The following is a 20124-nucleotide window of genomic DNA, read 5'->3' on the forward strand; positions in this document are numbered from 1 at the left end:
GTTCTGCGCTTGGCTTTCTCCGCCAGTGCCATAGACTTGAGTGGAGAGGCAGGGTGGTCTGCACTCTCCTTAGGTGGACAGGCAAAAGTGGGAGGCTCACTGATCGAACAGGTATCGCCTTTCCATTTACATGGTGTAACAGGATGCAATGTTTTGAGAGGACACAACCCCTTTCTTATGCTCGACGTATGAGTAAGGGGACGTGTCCATCAGGGCTGTGGAGTCGGAGTTGGTATAAAATGGACCAGCTCCGACTCCTAAAATATATAATACATTGGGTACAGTAGTACAATGCAGGATGGTCTATAAATGTTTCCATAAGAATTTGGGAAAGTTATGAAATATCCTATAAATGTCTGTTCTGTTCCTGGTCTAAGGGTCTCTGCTTTTAGTTGAGATGAATCTGAGCTGCACTTTATGTACACGCTCAGTAGTGAGGCCGTGCTGTGGAGTGGGAGTCAGGGAAATTGAAGAGTCGAAGGTTTGGCTTACAGACTTCACAGCCCTGGTGTCCACATGAAACGTTGCGGCATGTGCACCATGTAGGACTCTGCATGTCAATTGTTTAGCTTGATACTTAAAAATCAGAGTTATGTCCAATGAAGACTGGAAGACGTGAGATACCTGTTCAAAATTGATATATCTAAAGCCCCCTATACACATTAGATTAATGTTGGCCGAACCCAACGATAAAGATGGGTTTAGCCAACTGTCTAATGTGTATGGAAGCCCTGGACAATTGATTGGGGAGAGTTAAGGATCCGGAATGTCTGATTTTAGATTGATGATTGTTTTGTTCTCCATGAGATAATACTCCACCAAAAATGTCTAGCAGGAGCACTCTGTTAAGCTCCTATGTAAGGGCTCGTTCAGACGTCCATTTTTTTCTTATGTTTGATCAGAATTTGGTCCATTTTTCTCATACATGGAGAAATAAAAGCTTCTCCACCTTCTCCTATGTGACAGTCCTTGAAAATCTGATGTCATCCGAGTGCGGACCCATAGACTTGCATTGCCGATTTTGATCCGACCCTCAGATCAAAATCTGATTTGTCTCCACGATTTTCTGCGAGCCACTCGATCTGCGAAAAATGACGTACATGTGAATGACTCCATAGAAAACCACAGATAGCACTTGTATGCAAAAATCAAACATCTGAATGAGGCCTGAGGAGGAGACAGCTAAGAGAGCTGTCAGCGGAACCATCTTTCGGCCGAAAGCCATCCCATGTGTATGGTGGGGGGATTACGTTCTGAGAAAGTATAATGAATGCGTTTTAGGTAGAGTACTCTCATTTATGCATGTATGTATTTTTTTTTTGTCCTACATCTCTTCTATAAATATCCTTTTTCGTACATCAATAATAAAATGAATGTGTTTGTTCCAGGTTGCCGACAGCACACACCTGCTTTAACCAGCTGTGTTTACCTCCTTACAAAACTAAAAAGGAGCTGAAACAAAAGCTAACCATTGCCATTTCCAACTCAGAAGGGTTTGGTCTACAATGAGCACAGAAGACTTTCCGGTCTTGATTTCTCACCTTCTTAAGAAGAGTCCGTTGGGTATTCCGGTTGTGGTAGGAAAGCAACAGTTCAACCTACGCCGCCTCTGTGTCGGACCTATACTCCGCCTCTGTGTCGGACCTACAACAAAGGACATTTTCCTCTTAAGAGAGACCACCCCATTGAGAAAACTATGGGAGGATTGCAAGAATTAATCTTGTTGTAAATAACACAATTTTCACCTTTTTACCAGCGGGCTTTGATATTAGCTTGGATTTAGTAACAGTTTTTAGTTACTTAGTAATAAAACTTAATGCAGGTCAGCAAATCTTGACACCAAACCGCTTTATAATCCTGCCCTTTATTCACAGTGCTTTATTAATGTAGAGAGATGTTTATAATGAGCTGTAAAAGAGTTGTGTAGATACAATTTTACAATTTTCTACTTTGTAGCTGTTTAGGGAACGAACTAGTCCAGAAAGGGATTGTCTAATGTGTATATTTATTGACTTGGATCAAGGGACATCATTCACGTAACTTCCATTTTGTATAAGGACTGGTAATTATTTCACTTTAATTGGGGAAAAAATATTTTGCTTTTTGTATAAAGGATATTGTTTCTGGCTTTATGTTGCTGGACATAAGAAGAGGCATACATATATTTAATATGATCTTCGATGAATGCCAAAAAGGCAGGAACTTTTGGTAGTTAAAACAGATAACTTTCTGAAATGCAACGTGTGTTCCACAAGATTCATTTGGGACCAGAAAAAAAAAAAAGGGGGCAAGTTTGCCAATTAATATGATGATATTTTCACAAATTTTTAACTTCTTTTTTTTTTTTTAAAAAAATGGGGGTGTCAGGGACACCAGTGAGCTGTATATACTATGGATACAAAAAAATATTTTTGGGTGTTTTTATGTATATTCATCATGAAGAAAGCTACATGTCAGATAGTTTAGTCTGCTATGACAATATGATGTGCACATATAGCCTGATAAGTTCTGCCAGTTACATAGATATTTTGGTAGCTTGATATGGCAGTACACATTAGCCTGGTGAGTTCTGCATGTGTGGAAGGTATTCTGTCATGTAACGCTTCCAGACTGTCCTATTCTGCTGCTGGGAGTCACCACGTCTTGTGCACAGAGCCAAGTGCAGCATCAGAGCATTGATTTCTCCACCGACTTGAACTGATACCATTTTATTAAAGTAGCACTCCAGCAATTTTTTGCACATACATTAGTAACTCGTCAGCAATAGGATTAGTTTGATCTCTGCTCAGTAGCATCAATTCATGTTTTTGCTGGGCCATGTAATCTTCAGTCCAGTACATGAGCTGCAGTGTAGAAATAGGTTTAGGCTGTGACTTGCAGTGAATTACAGCATGACATCATGACCTGTCTGCCAGATAGTTCTTGGACTCATCCTCCTCCTCACCCTGCTCCTCCCTCCTAATTCCTGCCCCCATTTAGTTAAAGATGTCCATATTATATCTGCCTTTATATAGCAGTTAATTTATAGTTAAGTCATACAATTATTGGCTGCATGTAGAAAACTCTCCTGACTCACACTGTCTATATACAATTTGTGAGTGTTCCAATGTATTTGAGATAAAACTTTAGCATTTCTCCCTGCCTCCTGCTTGTAAGAGCTGAATGGGTGAAACCCATCACAAGCGGTAGGCAGGGCAGACAGGCTGATGTTGCATATCCTAGGTTTAGCCGAGACTCTTTTCTGTTCTGAAAGCATTTTTTCCTTAGATAGGAGAGGCCTGGTGCATCATGGAAAATGTAGTCTGCAGTAGGTAAACCATATCAGAGTTGAAGAAGGATTCAGCATGGCAGACGAACCACACATTTCACATCAACTAAAATAACAGGTATTCTGAAAGCTTCAAAATTATTTTTTAATAGCCTTAGCTGCTTAATAAAGGCAACTTTTTTTTTTTTGGCTGGAGTGCTCCTTTACGCAATTGTTGAAAATGCCAAGTCTCACCAAGAGACTTTTGCCATTTTGTTCTAGGACTTCAACCTACAGTCCTATGTAACTGTTCACATTATTACCTGTTCACTTAAGTCCATAACCACTTCCATGTAGGGAAATAATTTGTGGTTTGTCATTTGTATAACCGAAAGACTAAAATATTAGGGAGAAAGCAATATGTATAGTAAGACACCGCGTCAGGCATAGTACAGGTGTCCCTATGACGTGGCCATTTTTTGTATATCTATTGTGTAAAATAGTACTTCAGTGTCAAAGATTTCTTTTTTGCAGGAAGACTTCATGACAATGTATCTGGTAAAGGTTTCTTCTTCTGGGTAATACTGATCACTGAAGACGGCTGGAGTTGTAGTGAGACTTCAGTAAAATATTTAACTATTCAGTTAGGATAGCGAATGTGTTCCATGGGAAGTCATGTTGGAAGAAGACGATTTACAATAATGAAGACAACATTTCGGTGACTAGGAAATACATTACATTCCTGGTCATAAAATGGCGTTCATGTGTTTATGGCGTTGATTTGTGTAATTTTGTATGTGAAAAAAGCGAGAACACAAAGTGTTAGGATCTTGCTGAAACGTCAAGTCCTTTTGTTATATACTGTATTATTTGTATGAGATTTAGCTTGGCGTACTGTGTATTTTGCCCTTTTTAGCGGATGTTGTTACCAGGGGCCTGTGCTGCCGCCCAATTGTCTATTTTTCTGCTTCTGATGTAACTTTTTTTTATACAATCATTTTGTTGTAATATACAGATTTTCATCAAGATTTACTAACCTTTGCATCCCAGGGAAATGTTTTCTACTTCATTGATGGCTTTTGCCCCTTAGATGGTATAGTACCGTGTCACATTTAGGTCCACCATTCTGTGCTGATTAATTTCACAAAATATCTATACAATAGTTGGAACTCTGTTTTACTGAGCTCTAAATTCAGTGCGCAGATGTAGACTAAAATAATAAAATTACAGCTGTTTGCAGCTGCCCCAGGGGTGGCTTAGTGAGTAAGAGCAGGTTCAGATACATGTATTTTCCATCCATCTGCAGAAAACACTGCATACAGTCAGCTCATGGACCAGTATAAGTAAATGGGCTAGTTTAGTATGCATTATTCTTGTCTGATCCATGGGTGAAAATAACGCATATGATGACAAGCGGCTCCTGCACTGTCCTCAATGCGAACAAGCACTATATAGGTAGATTATATGGAGATGAGCAGTGCTGATGAAGTTATGACCCCATATACCTGCCTAGATGTGGCATGATTGGCAGGTATTGTGCACTTGTCCTATACTAATTGTAAGGCAGCAGCTTTCACGTCAGTACGGTAGTGAGGCAGTGATCCAAGAAAGTTCAACTTAAACGTCTTTATTTGCCAAGAAAAGAAATAAATTCAAACGTTATCATCCGGTTCGCAGCCCGAACGTCCGTGTCCAGTCCATTGCACCACCGTATAACTCATGGGTGCGGTAATTGCTTTGCTCAGGTCTCTGGCTCTGGTCTGTGTCGAGCCTCACACAGCCAGGCATATACTGAACCTCCTGCTCTGCTGCTTGAAAACCAACACTGACACTCCCAACCCTTACCTGCAGGATTAAATCTGAATCATAGCCATGGGACACTTGCAAGACCCGTACTGGGGGGAGAGATCCATCCCACTACCTTCCTACAGATCGCTCCAAAAATAAAAGCCAATGTCTGGTTTCCTAAATCTGAATTGGGAAAACGGCGTGACCCAGTCCACACTCACTTTTATTTTGCGTTGCAACTCACTTCAGCGGGTTCAGTATGTTTCCTTACACATCCTGGGGGACACCCAACTACCCTCGTATATGATTCCCAGCACTGCCTCACATAGAGAACAGGACACGTTCAAGACACCCGCTGATTAGAGTCTGTGGACAGGAGCCCTGAAAACCGTCTCTTACTTCGCGGCTCCTCTTTTTTTTTGCACTGTGCAAATCACGATTTTGCTGGAAAACACCATATTTCAATGATGGTATTCCCACTTATACAGTACACTGACATGTTGTGCCTCTCAATGCATGATGTATTTTGGTGTATGTTTTCCCATAGAACTCGGCTTTCCTTTTTTGTGCTCCAGAGGGTGATTAGTCTTGGATGTTTTGCTACCTTCTCATACACACCATGGCTACATTCATGGGAAACTGCCCAGAATTGAGCCAGGCTGTTATGAATGAGAGACTTATAACCCCTGGCATCAGTCATGCACTTAATATAGCAATGGTTTATACAGCTTCCACTGTACATATCTGCCATGTTAAGGGAATGCCAATGCTGAGATTGCTGCTTTAATTAGAGGATCAATCCCACATTATGCATTCATTACGGATTTATAAAACGATATCACTTTACTAAATCGTGCCAAGTTCTTTTTTTCGCTGTAATTTACTCCATAATGTCATTGTTCAGTGCTCCCCATCACATACTGTTTAGTTTAAGCTGCTTTACCACAGTTTAACTCCAGGGGCCACAGATGGACAATGCTGCCAAATTATCCTCTGAATCAGGTTGAGTAGATTATGTGAGCTTGACTTCATCTCTGCTGCTCTGCTTTTTGTCCCATCTGATGTATTTCATGTAAACCTGTGATGTTTTCTGCTCACTGCATCCGTATTGATCAGCCGCCAACATTGACCAAATATCACGACCTTCCTGCGGGTAGTCTTACCGTGCTTGTCTAGAATTTGTTTTCCCACCATTAGAATCCTAATTTGATTTCAGCTTCTAAAAATGATGGAAACCTGCACGTTTTGGTTCAGTTTATTGGTTTTTATGGCCACGGCAGAGTCTGGAGCCTGTACGGTAGTATGGAGCGGTATAACCTCAGTTTCCTGCATATATACCGAAATATTCTTCCTTAGTTAGATCCCCAGTGGTTTCACTCCGAACCTCTAAACTGACAGGTAGTTTCCTAATCTGTGTAGTCTAGGGACCTGATGGTGGGACCTGCCTCAGTCTAGCCATTCTACTCACCTTGTCCCTGGCCGGCTCTTTAAACTAATTGGCCTTGATTCATCGCCGGTGGTTTTCACGCCAGGGGGCATTCTGGAGTCATGAATAAATGAGGAGCATCTGACAAGTGTGTGCTTTCTCCACAAATCTTATTCTAGTCGGGGACTGGCATAGCGAATGCTGCTGCTCATCATGAATTAGACTAGTGGGGATTGCTACTACCCCGTCCCAGTCCAGGGCGAAAATGGAGTGAAAGCGCAAAAAGTCGCAAAATGTTAATGCAGCTTCACATTGCTCTAAAACTTTGCGACTTGTCAAAGCTTTTTACACCAGAATTTTGGTGTAAAAGCTTTGATGAATCAAGTGGAGCAAGTTCAGAGAAGAGCGACCAGAATGGTGACCGGGCTGCAAACCATGTCCTATGAGGAACGGTTACAGGATTTGGGAATGTTTAGCTTGGAAAAAAGAAGACTGAGAGGAGACTTAATAGCTGTCTACAAATATCTCAAGGGCTGTCACATTGTAGAAGGATCAACTTTATTCTCATTTGCACGAGGAAAGACTAGAAGCAATGAGATGAAACTAAATGGGAGGAGACCTAGATTAGATATTCGAAAAAACCTTTTGACAGTGAGGGTGATCAATGAGTGGAACAGGCGGCCACGAGAGATGGTGAGTTCTCCTTCAATGGAAGTCTTCAAACAAAGGTTGGACAGATATCTGTCTGAGATGATTTAGTGAATCCTGCTTTGAGCAGGGGGTTGGACCAGATGACCCAGGAGGTCCCCTCCAACTCTACCAATTCTATGATTCTATGAAGTGCTGTGTGTTCACTGAAACCGTTTTAAAGAGAATCTGTAAGCCACAAAATGACTGTTCAAACCAAGTACAGGTGCTCGGTGCCCCCTTGGCATGGCCAAACATTTAAGGCACCTCACCTGCTTGTTTTCCCTCAATCCACCCCCCCCCCTTCTTTGATTGACAGCTCTGGCTTTATAGAGGCCGAGAAAGGTGGAGATAGATGGAAACCAAGTAGTTGGGAAGGCGCCCTGAACTGTTTGGCCACACCAAGGTTGCAACGAGTGCCGCTGCTGAAGATGAAGTCATCCTGTGATTAGAGTCCCTTTAAAAGTAAAACTTACAGAAGCGGCTTCTGATTCACGCTGCTCTTGTTTTGGGAAGCATAAATCTGTCAGTTTTCCTTTAAGAGCATTGCATTATTAGAGAGGAGCATCCTTGTTATAGATTTTTATCAATTATGCAGGATGGCTATAGGCACCGTGCAATTCTTAATTTTACCTGCGGAGGCGCTGCTGGGGAAATGAATGGTTCTGCCTGGTTTTCTAGCAGCTTGCAGCTGATCTCTGCTGCTCTCTTCATTATAGTGCAATTGTTTCATTTTTTTTATTTTGAGACTTTCTTAAGAAAAAGGAATTTACCAAAGTAGAGCTTAGGAAGCTATATATAATAATATAATCTAGGGAACCTAGCGTTTGGGAAGTCATTTTAAGATCATTTGTAAGTTGATGGCTAGTTACTCTGGGAAGAACTGAAATCACCCTCGTATAAGAAATAAAAGCCTTACGGTTTAGCGTTTACCTTCTCAATTTGCTGAGCATTTTGACTCTTCAAACCTCACTTTTATTTATGTACAAAAACCTTTTAAGTATATTTCATGCTGATGTTGACGACACGGAAGACCACTGTTGTTTCCTGTAATCCTGAGAAGAAAAGCTTTATTGTTGACCTTGTCAGAGATCTAATCATTGCCTTAGGATACTTTTATTTATTAAAGCGATGATCTGTTTACTGTAAAAGTAATACCTCAGAGAACCTGCTGTGTGTAAGTTATAAGTGCAATCAAATGTTAGGGGCACGTTTTATACTTTGTACAAAAGTAATAAATCTGTCTGCACTTTGTGCTTGTCTGTTGTGCATTTTTATTTTTTATGTTTTTATGTTTTTATGTTTTTTTTTTAATAGTTTGAAATCACCCAGTAAAAAGATGGATATTCTAGATCAGGGGTGCACAACCTTTTTTGGTTCAAGGGCCACATTGTCATCCTGAACCAATCCGCCAACCGCCCCAAAAAATTAAAGGGGTTTTACCTTCTATGACATTTATGGCATATTTAAAGTATATGGTACAAATTCTACTTAAAGGACTCTTACCGCCACCAATCTGCGCTCTAAGGCCTTGTGCTCATGATGAGCTTTTGACGCTGCATATTTTCCCTGCTTCAAAAACACAGGATCTTACAGTTCCAGCATAGTGGATGGGATCTATAGAAATCTCATGCCCACTGTGCTTTTTGTTTCTCCTTTTACTCAGTTTAAACTGACCTGCGGTGCGGGTTTCAAATCTGCAACATGTCAATTTCTCTCTGGTGCACTGAGTTTTATGTGCACAATGGATGCAGAAAAACCGCAGGTAAAAAAGCACATGTAATCCGCACATGACTGTATCAATAAAGTTTTGTCAAAACCAAACACCAGGAAGTATCAAAAACAAAGCAGCTTTATTTAAAACATGACATAGCAAAAAGAAACAAAAACCGTAGTGCTAAAAATGTGATGAAAACGCATGTAAAATAACACAAGTAACCTAATTTATCCAATAGGTGCTGCTGCCACTACTCTTCTTTGTGCGGTTACCCAAATATAGCTATCCTCCCAGTCAAGAATTTTCCTGTCCATATAGTAGGGGGGCGCTCAGAATGGCAATACGGTTTGCATGTGGCCCCCGAGCTGCAGGTTGTGCGCCCTTGTTCTAGAGCAGTGTTTCTCAACTCCAGTCCTCAAGACCCACCAACAGATCATGTTTTCAGGATTTCCTTCATATTGCCCAGGTGATAATTCCATCACTTGTGCAATGTGAATGGAAATCCTGAAAACATGATCTGTTGGTGGGTCTTGAGGACTGGAGTTGAGAAACACTGCTCTAGAGGATCTGTTATTAGTGTTGAGCGCATGTGCTCGCTACTTGAGTTTGCATCTTGTGCTCGGGTATGCACCGAGTATCGCGGGTGCTCGAATGATATACTCAAGTCCCCACCCCGCATGTTTCGCTGCTGTTAGCCAATAACATGCGAGGATTGCCCGTGTAAGGCTGGCAATCTCTGCATTTTTTTTGGGCTGTCTAACAGCTGTGCAACATGCAGGGTGGGGACTCGAGCATGTCACTTGAGCACCCGCGATACTCTGTGCATACCTGATGAAAACTCAATGCTCAACACGATCTGTTATGAGACACGTCCTCTTGAAGAAGCTAAAGTTTGAAGGGATATTCCTATGATTTTAGGATGTCCAAATTTTCTGATCGATGGAGGGCTGACAGCTGGGACCCTCACCGATGCCTAGAATGAAGGGCTGCTGCACTCCAGTTTTTCCTGGTCCATAGTGCTTCTGTTCATCCACTCTGTATGCAAATTCATTAAAGCCTCGTTCACCTAACTGGAGTTGTAGCTTTCTGCTCAAGTGAATGGGATCCAAACATGGGCTTACCTTGATGGATCAAAGATAAATTCATGATGTGGATGGTGATCAGCAATTTTTGTTAGTGTCGTCTATACAGCCTTATGATTTGGCCTAGAGGGCTTTCTTTTTTTAACTAATTTGGCAACCTGAATGGGGAAGTTCAGCTGCCTTGTTTTAATTAGGGCAGCTTGTGATTCTTTCAGCCGTGTTTTATATGTCCTTAAATTGCATGTTGAGATGTGCAGCGACCATCATAAGCATTGCAGTATCCGGCTTCCAACCGTTCATCAGGAGGCTACTAGCAGAGACCCCTCTACTACACTTGCCTTGTATGAAAGAGAAATGCAGTATGAGAGTGCCATTGCCAAGTCAGGGAATAGCTTAAATATACATTCTAAAAAGCCATGTTAATAGAAAAATAGTATATATAAAAAAAAATCCATCCTGGACTCTTAGATGTAATTCACAAGTATGTAAATGTGTGTGCAGCTTTAACTAGTGATCATATGGACATATGTTGTTCTGGACTATTGTACAGCCTCTGACTGACGCCTATGGTCTACATAGTTTACAGTGTTTGGGACATTGAGGTATTTCAGAATTTCTGCACACTCGATAGGTGATGACTGCTTGGACTTCCTATATTCTTTAAAAGGGGTGGGTGGGAGAGTCTACTTCATATCCATCATTAGATGCTGGATAGGTAAAACTGTTGTATCATTGTGGATTAGACCCTCTGTGTCCCTGATTAACTCTCAACCATGAGACCATGGCAAAAAGGAGATGAATAAAGTTTTCACTTTGCTGCTTCATTTAAAGTCTGACACTAACCAAGATGGCTGAGCCCTGCATATAATCCAACTACCCCTCCATTCAACTCTTGCTGGCTGTGATCTTGCAGCTAACTGCTAACTGCTAATTGAGGACACCGGATCAGTGATTCATGGGGGTTCCACTAGTCAAACCCACACTGACCCAACCTTTATTACCTATTAATATAATGATGATGGATGTGGCATTGGCAGGCAGACTCCATAGAATTATAATGGTGTCCTCCAAACGTTCAGTTGACTGTTTCAGCACTTTGCAGAAAGCATAGCACTGTATGCTGCACTATTACCATCAATAACTATGGCAGTACCCTCTGTGGAGGCTCCTAATAGTAAGCCAAACCCCTACCTGCATGCGGTGGTTAATTGCTTCTGTTGGTAAATGGAGGTGCAGTCATAGGCCACCGCTAGGTGTGGATTCGGCCGCAGGCAGCAGCCATAGCATGAAAGCCAAGCCTGATGGAGAATACCAAAGGAATAACAACCACAAGGATCCATTAATGTCTTTATGGTATTAACCTTGAATTGATTGCATTTTCATGAAAATCATGTCAGCGCATCCAGCTGTAGCTGGCTTATTTCTCAATTCCTTTATTTTCCATTTCATATGACTTGCAATGCAACTTTTTTTTTCCCAAAGGTTTTATTTCTGCAATTTTAGAATACAAGATCAATAATACAATTCAACATTGCAATATTGTATGAGTTTCATTCAGCCAAGCATAATATATATTTAGCCTTACAGTAATAGGTGATAATAGCAGGTGGATCGAAGCAAATCAGTGTTTCTGCTACAGCAAAAAATCGCAAAAATATATGGATTTTTTTTTTTTACAAGACTAAACATACCTGCACGATTCAGTTATAAATGACCAATTCTACTTCAATGACTGCCTTAGCCAATGCCATTCATACAATCTTATCTCGCACAATCATACTGCCACTTCAGCCCTGAATCCTCCCACCAACCCCCTGCACAAAAGAGGATTTCCAGTTGTTCCGCAAGCAACAAGTCTACATGTCATATAGGTCTAGCAGTCTTTATACAATCACCAACCCTTACCCCCCAGACGGTTTAAAATTTTTGGGAGCATTTTCTATTGGCATACAGTGTCTTGTATATCAGAAGACATTTTCAGGGCATGATAATCATTTCTCTTGTAGAGAAAAGTATAAACTTAAACAGTTTCTCATAGGATTCTGATTCTGCCTCATCCATAACACCAAGTAAACAGACATTGGGAGACGGGATTTTGGGGAATTCCAATTGCTTATGCATAAAAGAGAGCACTTCCTACTAGAATAGAGCCAATTTAGGGAAATGAGCATGGCATTATACTGCATATTAACCTTAGTTTCCAAAAACCTATTGTTTACCACACTCAATAAACATGACATACGCAGATTTGGTTGGAAAAATTTATGGTCATGGCCTTTATTAAAAATTCTTATACTTAAAAAACCATAACTTTAATAAAACTCTTATAACACTGCTGCTTAGCCATAAGCTCAAGCCCGTTTACCTTACCAACCTGCTGTCCATTCAGTCTCCTGAACAACTAACCCCAAACGGCCATCGTGACTAAAAAGACACGCATGGCCCCGCCCCACCAAGGGCCAACTCAACCATTGCTTGTAAATTTAGGTTGAATATGTCAAAACCTACATCAGATAGGTGAACACAATCAACTTGAAAAAGGCCTGGCAATCCTTCCAAATCCACGTGTCTAAATGAAATCCCACCAATTAGTGGCATGAATTTACTCAAAGACCTGTTTAACCTTTTACGCATTTTCTCACAAAACTTCAGCTCCGCTGAACTAACCCACAAAAGCCTGGAAAGAACCTCAGAAAATATAATCTTAACATTATAAAATGACTTTTTTAACTCTAACAAACTCTTCTTCATCTGGAATAACAGGTCAATAGCGCCCAACTTTCCAATGTCGTTTCCTCCTAGGTGTACGATAATGATGTCAGGGGCCGGAGCTCGAATACCCATTAGGGTCACTTGATCCAAAAGACCGTCCCATCTTTGTCCACTAATTCCAAACCAAAAAATTCTCACTTTATCAGAAGACAATGATAAATTTGGCCCGTAGCAGCGTTGTTGTGCCCTCCATTCAGCCCATTGGATAAATGAATGGCCCAAAATCCACACTGTGACACCTAGAAAAACTACAACAGAAAAAACAATAGTGCTAATTATCTCCTAATGTACAACTTATAACATTTCGAATCCCACCTTCCCAATCTCTTAATGACTTCCTCACTCAATCCCAATCTGGCGGCCTCTGTCGCAGCACCAATCCTAAAGGAATGGGTAGAAAAATATCTATCTCCCAACTGCATCACCGACAAACACTTTTTAAGAATACTCCTAAACTGGAATTGCGTCAGAGGCTCGCCAGACCGATGAAGCAGGAACTTCTCTCCATTGGCCGGGCGAATATCCAAGTAGCTCTTCACCCTGCAGACTGGACAGATAGCTGCATCAGAAAAACATTTTAAATGAATACCACAACCTTTACCGGACTGATCTGTCTTTGACCTAGCTATAAAAAGCATTAATGATTTTCTTTCCAACTTCACGTGCTGCCATGACAATCCTTATGTGCCAGTCTTACTTCTGGGTAACAGCTCACCTATACGAAGAGCTCCAAAAAACATTAAAACTTCTGCTGTGGAAAATAAAATAGCCTCAAATTCATTATAACAACAAGTAAATGCCACTTCACACAGATTTCTTAGCATAGTTGGGGAAATAGGGCACCTTCCATCATGAACAAAATGCTTCCTCTTGTACCCCTTCAATACCTGCTCAATTAAAAAATAATCATTAATTGGACGCTGACCCAGAATTTTAAGAAAGAAAGAAATACCGGATAAATTTTTTGCTTTTGTTGAATATGCAAGCCCTTTATCAATATATGTCAACACAAAAGTTAAAGCAGCCTGCTCCGAACACCTGTCAGCTCTCAACCTGCCACCCGCACAGAATTCTGACCACAGCTCCCAAGGCGCCAGGTAACCCTTCCAGGTTGAAACCGCTAGTGACCTTTGCAACAATTCCATTATTAGGCCCAGATTATTCCCCACAAATATCCTGGACAATCCTCTCCTATCTGTTGAGCGCGGGGTGCGAGCCTGAAGAAATCTGAGAACTGTAAATGAGAAAGTGAGTCAGCAACTGCACTATATTTATTATCAACTTCTACCGCCTTCAGCCAAATGTTCCTTTTGAGACACAACAGAACTAAATGCCTGAGCAGTCTAACTACTAATTTGCATTTACTTGACAAGCAATTCACAGTAAGAACTACTCCTTTCCTACTGGAATGAATGAGAATATTCCTATTAGACAACTGCTCTCCCCAAATCGCTATTGACACCAAAATGGGAAAAACTTCTAACAAAATTATATTATTTAAAACGCCATTTTTTAACCAGGCAGGGTGCCATTTCTCTGCACACCACTTACCACCCAGACAGACACCAAAACCTAAGGAAGAATTTACATTCATATACCACTCCAATTCAACCTCAGCAACAAAGGCAGACCGCCAGATTGGTAGGCCATTAAAATACTGCAAAAAATCTAACCAGACTTCTAAATCTTCCTTGACCTCCTTGGTTATGCGCACATGTAACTGCGGGTTCCCAAGTCCTGCAATGTGTGCGGACAAGCGTCTACTGAAAACTCTACCCATAGGCATAACTCTAGACGCAAAGGCTAGCAAACCCAACACAGACTCAACCTCTTTGACCATTGCTTTCTTCTTACTGAATAATGCTAGCAATGCATTCCTACATTTGTCAATCTTAACTAAAGGTAATCAACACTCGCCCCTAACTGTATCTACTACAATACCTAAATATTCAATACAACTAACCGGATGAATAGTTTTCCCTCTAGCTAGCGGGATACCAAACTCCACACAAATTGATTGAAAGATAGCTAACAGCTCACTACATACATCAGAATCAGCTGGGCCTACAAAAAGAAAATCGTCCAAGTAGTGCGCTATACCACCCTTCATGGACCTGACTGCTGTCACCCACTCCATAAATGAAGCAAACGCCTCAAAATAAAAACACGATACTGAACAACCCATAGGCAGGCATTTATCTACATAGAAAGAACCATTAAACTGAAAACCAAGAGAATTAAACCCACTAGGGTGTATAGGCAGCAGCCTAAAGGCAGATTCTATGTCGGCCTTGGCCATTAAAGCCCCAGGCCCAAAACTTTTAACTATCTCCACTGCCGTATCAAATGATGTATAGCTAACAGAAATAACGCTATTGTCAATGCTGTCATTTAAAGAAGACCCATATGGATATGATAAGTGGTGAATAAGCCTAAACGAATTTGGCTCCTTCTTAGCGACTACACCCAGAGGTGATAAACGAAAATTCTTTAACGGACGCACCCTAAATGGGCCCGCTACTCTCCCTTCCACTATTTCTTTACTTAATTTCTTCTCTACCACCTCTGGGTGTAGATCCACAGATTTTAAATTATTCACCCATATGCAGCCTTCCCCCAGGAATTGGGGAATATAGAAACCCTCTGTAAAACCATTAGTTAGTAAGCTGGCTCTCTTGTGGTCTGGGTACCGCTCTAACCAGGGGCGCATTTTCTCCAGATTTACTGGAGTCGATGCCCTTGTTAAGGTGCTCCTTTGTGGAGGGCTGTCCTGACAGGCTCGCTTTTTTAAAACACCTGGACATAGGATGTGACCCTCCACAGAAGGAGCACTCGTGTTTGTATTTGCAGGTGTTGGGCCATTTACACTGTGTTTCATTGAAAGCGAAGCAAGTACCTTTCCTCATTGTAGTTTGAGCCGGTATTTGGCGCTGAACATTAGCAGGTTTGGAGGGCAACATAAGGTTCAGCCACAAACCCACATCCTTAACCCCCCATCTAAGGGATGGGTATACCGATAGTTTCTGTCTAAAATTCTCATCATAGAAATACCAGCTCAAATTACCAAAATGTTTGTATGCTTCCAATACTATTTCCACATGTTGGAAAAGCCCTGAACACTTGCTGGGAAACCTCTCACCCATAACACTGGCGTAAATACAAAAGGCTTGCAGCCAATTATTAAAAGACCGTGGAATCGGTCTGCGTCTATCATCGTCTTTCTCCAGCCGGGACAAAAAGTCCTTAGACGCTGGCAGCAAAGACAAGATATCCAAATATTCATTACGCCAAATTTTATTATTTTTTTTTACTGTTATGGGTAAGTGATAACCTAGGGGGGAGACAGTGCATACTAACGCTTCCTTATAACAATCCTCCCCTACCCCCTTTAGCCCCTGAAGCTACAGGAGTTAACATGGATTCCTGCTCCCCCCTCTCGCCCCCCAGGCCCTGGTCTAAGTGCTTCCATACCTCAGCTACACCCGGGGCCCTGGAGGACAGACTAGCTGGCCTAGAAGGCACAGCAGCGGGCTCTAGTAAGTCCCTCAATGAGGACAATACATGTGACAACTGTTCCATAGTGTAGTATGTATCATGATGGCTATACTCACCGCCCTCAGGCAACCCGTCCTGACTGTCCTCACGCCTGAAGACCTCGTTCTCTGCGGGCTCTCCAGTTTGCGGATCGGCAGCCTCAGGACCAGCAACGGCTTCCTCCAGCCGGTGGTCGACTGAGGCCAGCTTGGTCCTTGTATGTGGGGTGACATCAGCGGCACCCCTGCGTCCTCGCCTCCTCCCTGGTGTCCCGTGCGCCCTCACTGGGGATGGAGAGTATACCACTCTCCTCCTCTTGCTCCTGCGCGCAGGACCGCGCTGCCGGATGACGTCATCAGGGCTTCCGGCTCAGCGTCGGTGATGCGCTCCTCCAGTGCTTCCTGTTCTCCGTTCAGTCTGCGGGCGGCGGGACTCGGTCCGGGCATCGATGGATCCACAAAGGCACCTTCCTCCCCCATCTTGCGGCGCAGCTCCTCCATGGTGACACAGGCACGGCGGTGGCAGCAGCACTAGATGAGCAGCGTCTGAGGACTGACACTCTCCTCAGGCTCTGCCATCTTTAATACCCTGCGCCACCAATGTTTAATAAATATTAGGACCCTATCAGCAGCTGTCGCGTAGGGAAGAAGTAGTCTTCCCCCTGCGACACCTCACTGACAGGCTGGCTACCTGAACCAATCCCCAGCATGGCGGGAAACCATTCCAGCCACATTAACCCTTTCAGGAGAGGAAAACAATGCATAATAATGTCATGCATTCCCCTCCTGAAGGTCCGGGTCTTAACATTACAGATGCAAGAAATTCACGACCTTTGCTTGGCTTCTAAAATAAAGATTGGATCATGGGGAGACTGTCTAATTCCAGGCTCATCTGTCACTCATTTAGAATGATGTTCATCAAATGGTTTTTCAATGGAGGTTAAGAGTATGTTTTCTTGGGTAATTAACATGGACAGGTTAATGATCAACAAAAGTGTTTCTAATTTTGAAAATCCACAAGATGCCGTGAGGGTAAAGGACATTAGCATTACAAGATCTCCTACGTATTTCACATATTTCTTTTGATTAAAGTAACTCAAAGGAAACTGGGAATATATGAATAATAAATTTGATGCCTTGCCCTAAAAGTAAGATCTGATAGGGAATATAAATGAGGTGAGTGAGGCTTAAACCACGATGAGGCCCTCAGGGAAGTAGCAGGGGCAGCAGACTCCCACATCAGCGCTTGTGATGCCCCCCAGACTTTAGCTACTGTTTCTATGGCGTTAAATGGAGTCTGTCAATACAGAATGGCTGTTCAAACCAAGTACAGGCTCTCGGTGCTTCACGGCGCGACCAGACATTTAAATACACCTTCCCACCTACTTGTTTCCCATCTATCTCCACCCCCTCTTCTTTGATTGACATCTCTGGCTTTATATAGTCAAAGAAGGGTGGAGATAGATGGAAAACAAGTAGGTGGGAAGGTGCACTTGAATGATTGGCCTCACCATGGTGCACTGAGCGCCTCTACCTTGTCAGCTCAAAATGACTGTTCAAACTGAGTTGCTTTAATGGATTGTATCTGTACAACAGGTTGGTTGACTTTCATAGAATTCAGACATTTTTAGACCATTTTCACCAAAGTGTTCGCGGCGTTTTCCATCACATAAAATGTCATATCTTAGGAGTTTGTCAAGCGGGTGAAAATTATTTTTAAAAGGGCTCTGACTTGCTATGAAAAAAAGCCCTCACTGATTCACTGCAGCTCCTGTTCTGCTACTTACCTGAACCTCGGTGGCCACTGCTTCCTGCTCCTTTCTCTGCACACTAAAATGGCCAAAAAATGCCGGCACAGCCAATCAATGTAAGGTTAGTGTCGATCTTTAATTATACCGATCTGATAAGTTTGTCAAAAATATTACTCCCCCGGCAACTCACTGAAACAGTATCAAGAGTAGGACTGTGATTCCATGGCCCACTAGAGAAAATCATTCTCTATGTACACGGCACATCTGGCATCATAACTGTGTTATGATAACTGCGTTGGTCATATCTTCAGATCTAAAAAGTTATCTGTGAATCCACCCATAGCAAAAAGACCCCAGTGGCAAATGATTGATTCCGTAGACAGCTCGAAATTGGGTTGTCTTCTGGATATTTGAAGCCCATTCCTTTGGTTGGCCAGTCTAAACTGGAAATATTAATTCCACTAACTTTTTTTTTCATTATTTATAACTGTGCTTCTAAATATATGAAAATGTAAATCCTCTTGGGAATTTGTGTTAAGTCAGTGCTGACTGCTCCACCAATCTGGGCAAGTCGTCACTTGTATTTGCTCACTAGCCTAGCAGGGTGCTTCGTTACTGGACCTCTTCTTTTATTATGTGCTACTACTGAAATATTTAAAGCTTGATCTATCAACTCTATTCATCATGTAGAAATTAATAAAGTCTTCTTAATCAAAGACTATATTACCTATAGCATGTATGGAGACATAATCTTATTTGGAATGCTTGCAACTTTATTCTAGAGTTTTTCATGCAGTGTTTTTTGGCATCTGTTCAGCGAATATACTTTTTTGTTGTTGTATAGATTAGTGCTATGGAGAAGCATGTAGCACATGGTATGCGATGTAGCGCATGGTATACAATTCTTTTATTTTTTAAATAGGAACCTATGGGTGATGCATGCCACTGTATGTCTATATAGCTGCAAAAGGTGGAGATATACATCTGATATTAGGCTCAAACCTGGTGTGAACAACGCCTAAATGGTATGAAACTTTAGAACCAGTGAAAGTGCTATGGCTGACTGAGCATTTTAAGGAGCAGGGGGAAATTTTATTCTATTTAGTCTTTTAAAACACTGAAATAAAATGAGAAGAGACGGACTCTATAAAGTCTTAAATCCCTAAAATGTTAGGACTCTACGTCACATTTGGGCAGTCAGAAGTAAGCTTTACAGATGTATACGACTGCCATTGACTTTCAGTGTAAGGCCACGGCTCCACTATCAGTATTCAGTCAGTATTTTTTCTCAGGAGTGGGAGCCAAAACCAGGTGAGAAACAAGTCACCAATTCTGCATTTATCACCCACTCCTGGTTTTGGCTCCCACTCCTGAGAAAAAATACTGACCGAATACTGACCAAATACTGATAGTGGGGCCGTGGCCTAAAAAGAAAAATGGATACCTTGCCGTGTATGATCTTTTTATGCATTGATGCTTCCATTTAAAGTTTTCAATCTCTTTTCTCCTTTGACATAAGCCAAGGTCATCTCCAAACATAACATTGCCATTTGGGCAGGGTGTGTGACTACAACATATATGAGCATGGTATTTAAAGTATGAAAGGTGTGACTTGTGAGAACCTGCAACATCTTCTCAGCTGTCATTTTGCACCTGTCACTGCAGTTTTAGGCAAATTTTATTAGACAGAGGTATTTCATTTTGGAGCAGAGTCAAAAAGTTAATTATAAATTTGTTGCAGACCTCAGTGCTGGTTATCACCTAAAAAGTTTCTAAGTAGAATCAAAAGTTACGGCAGTGAGGAGAACTAAATACATGTGTTCCTGAAAATGCCATACTGTATGATAACGAGACCTCATTATGTAAGCCACCCTCCGCTACTATACAGGAGGAGAAGACTCAATGGTTGCCTGCCCGACAGGAGACCGTACTGGTATGCAGGTAATGCTATTTGGTTAAGGTGTGGTTACAGAAATTCTTAACTCTAAATCATCCTCCTTAATGAGAATTTACTTTTGTATTTCATTATTGACTTTGACAGCTTCTGCAAATCTTCTCCTCTTCCTTGTCTATCTGTATGGCTTTGGAGCCCCTAGCCTTTGGTTAATATGATCTTATCTA

General features: G+C 41.8%; 1 protein-coding gene across 1 annotated transcript in view; it reads left to right on the forward strand.

Annotated features, from left to right (window-relative positions):
• The window catches only part of HECTD2 (HECT domain E3 ubiquitin protein ligase 2), a 128057-nt gene extending 121071 nt beyond the window's left edge, over positions 1 to 6986 (forward strand). The window contains exon 21 of the mRNA XM_073685557.1: positions 1389 to 6986. Within this exon, the coding sequence (XP_073541658.1) occupies positions 1389 to 1509 (121 nt within the window). The 3' untranslated portion in view covers positions 1510 to 6986. The remainder of the gene's footprint in view (positions 1 to 1388) is intronic.
• Positions 6987 to 20124: the final 13138 nt, after the last annotated feature.

This window comes from Phyllobates terribilis, unplaced genomic scaffold (assembly GCF_046119375.1).
Source record: "Phyllobates terribilis strain yellow unplaced genomic scaffold, ASM4611937v1 Scaffold_5__5_contigs__length_657084704, whole genome shotgun sequence".
Taxonomy (NCBI): domain Eukaryota; kingdom Metazoa; phylum Chordata; class Amphibia; order Anura; family Dendrobatidae; genus Phyllobates; species Phyllobates terribilis.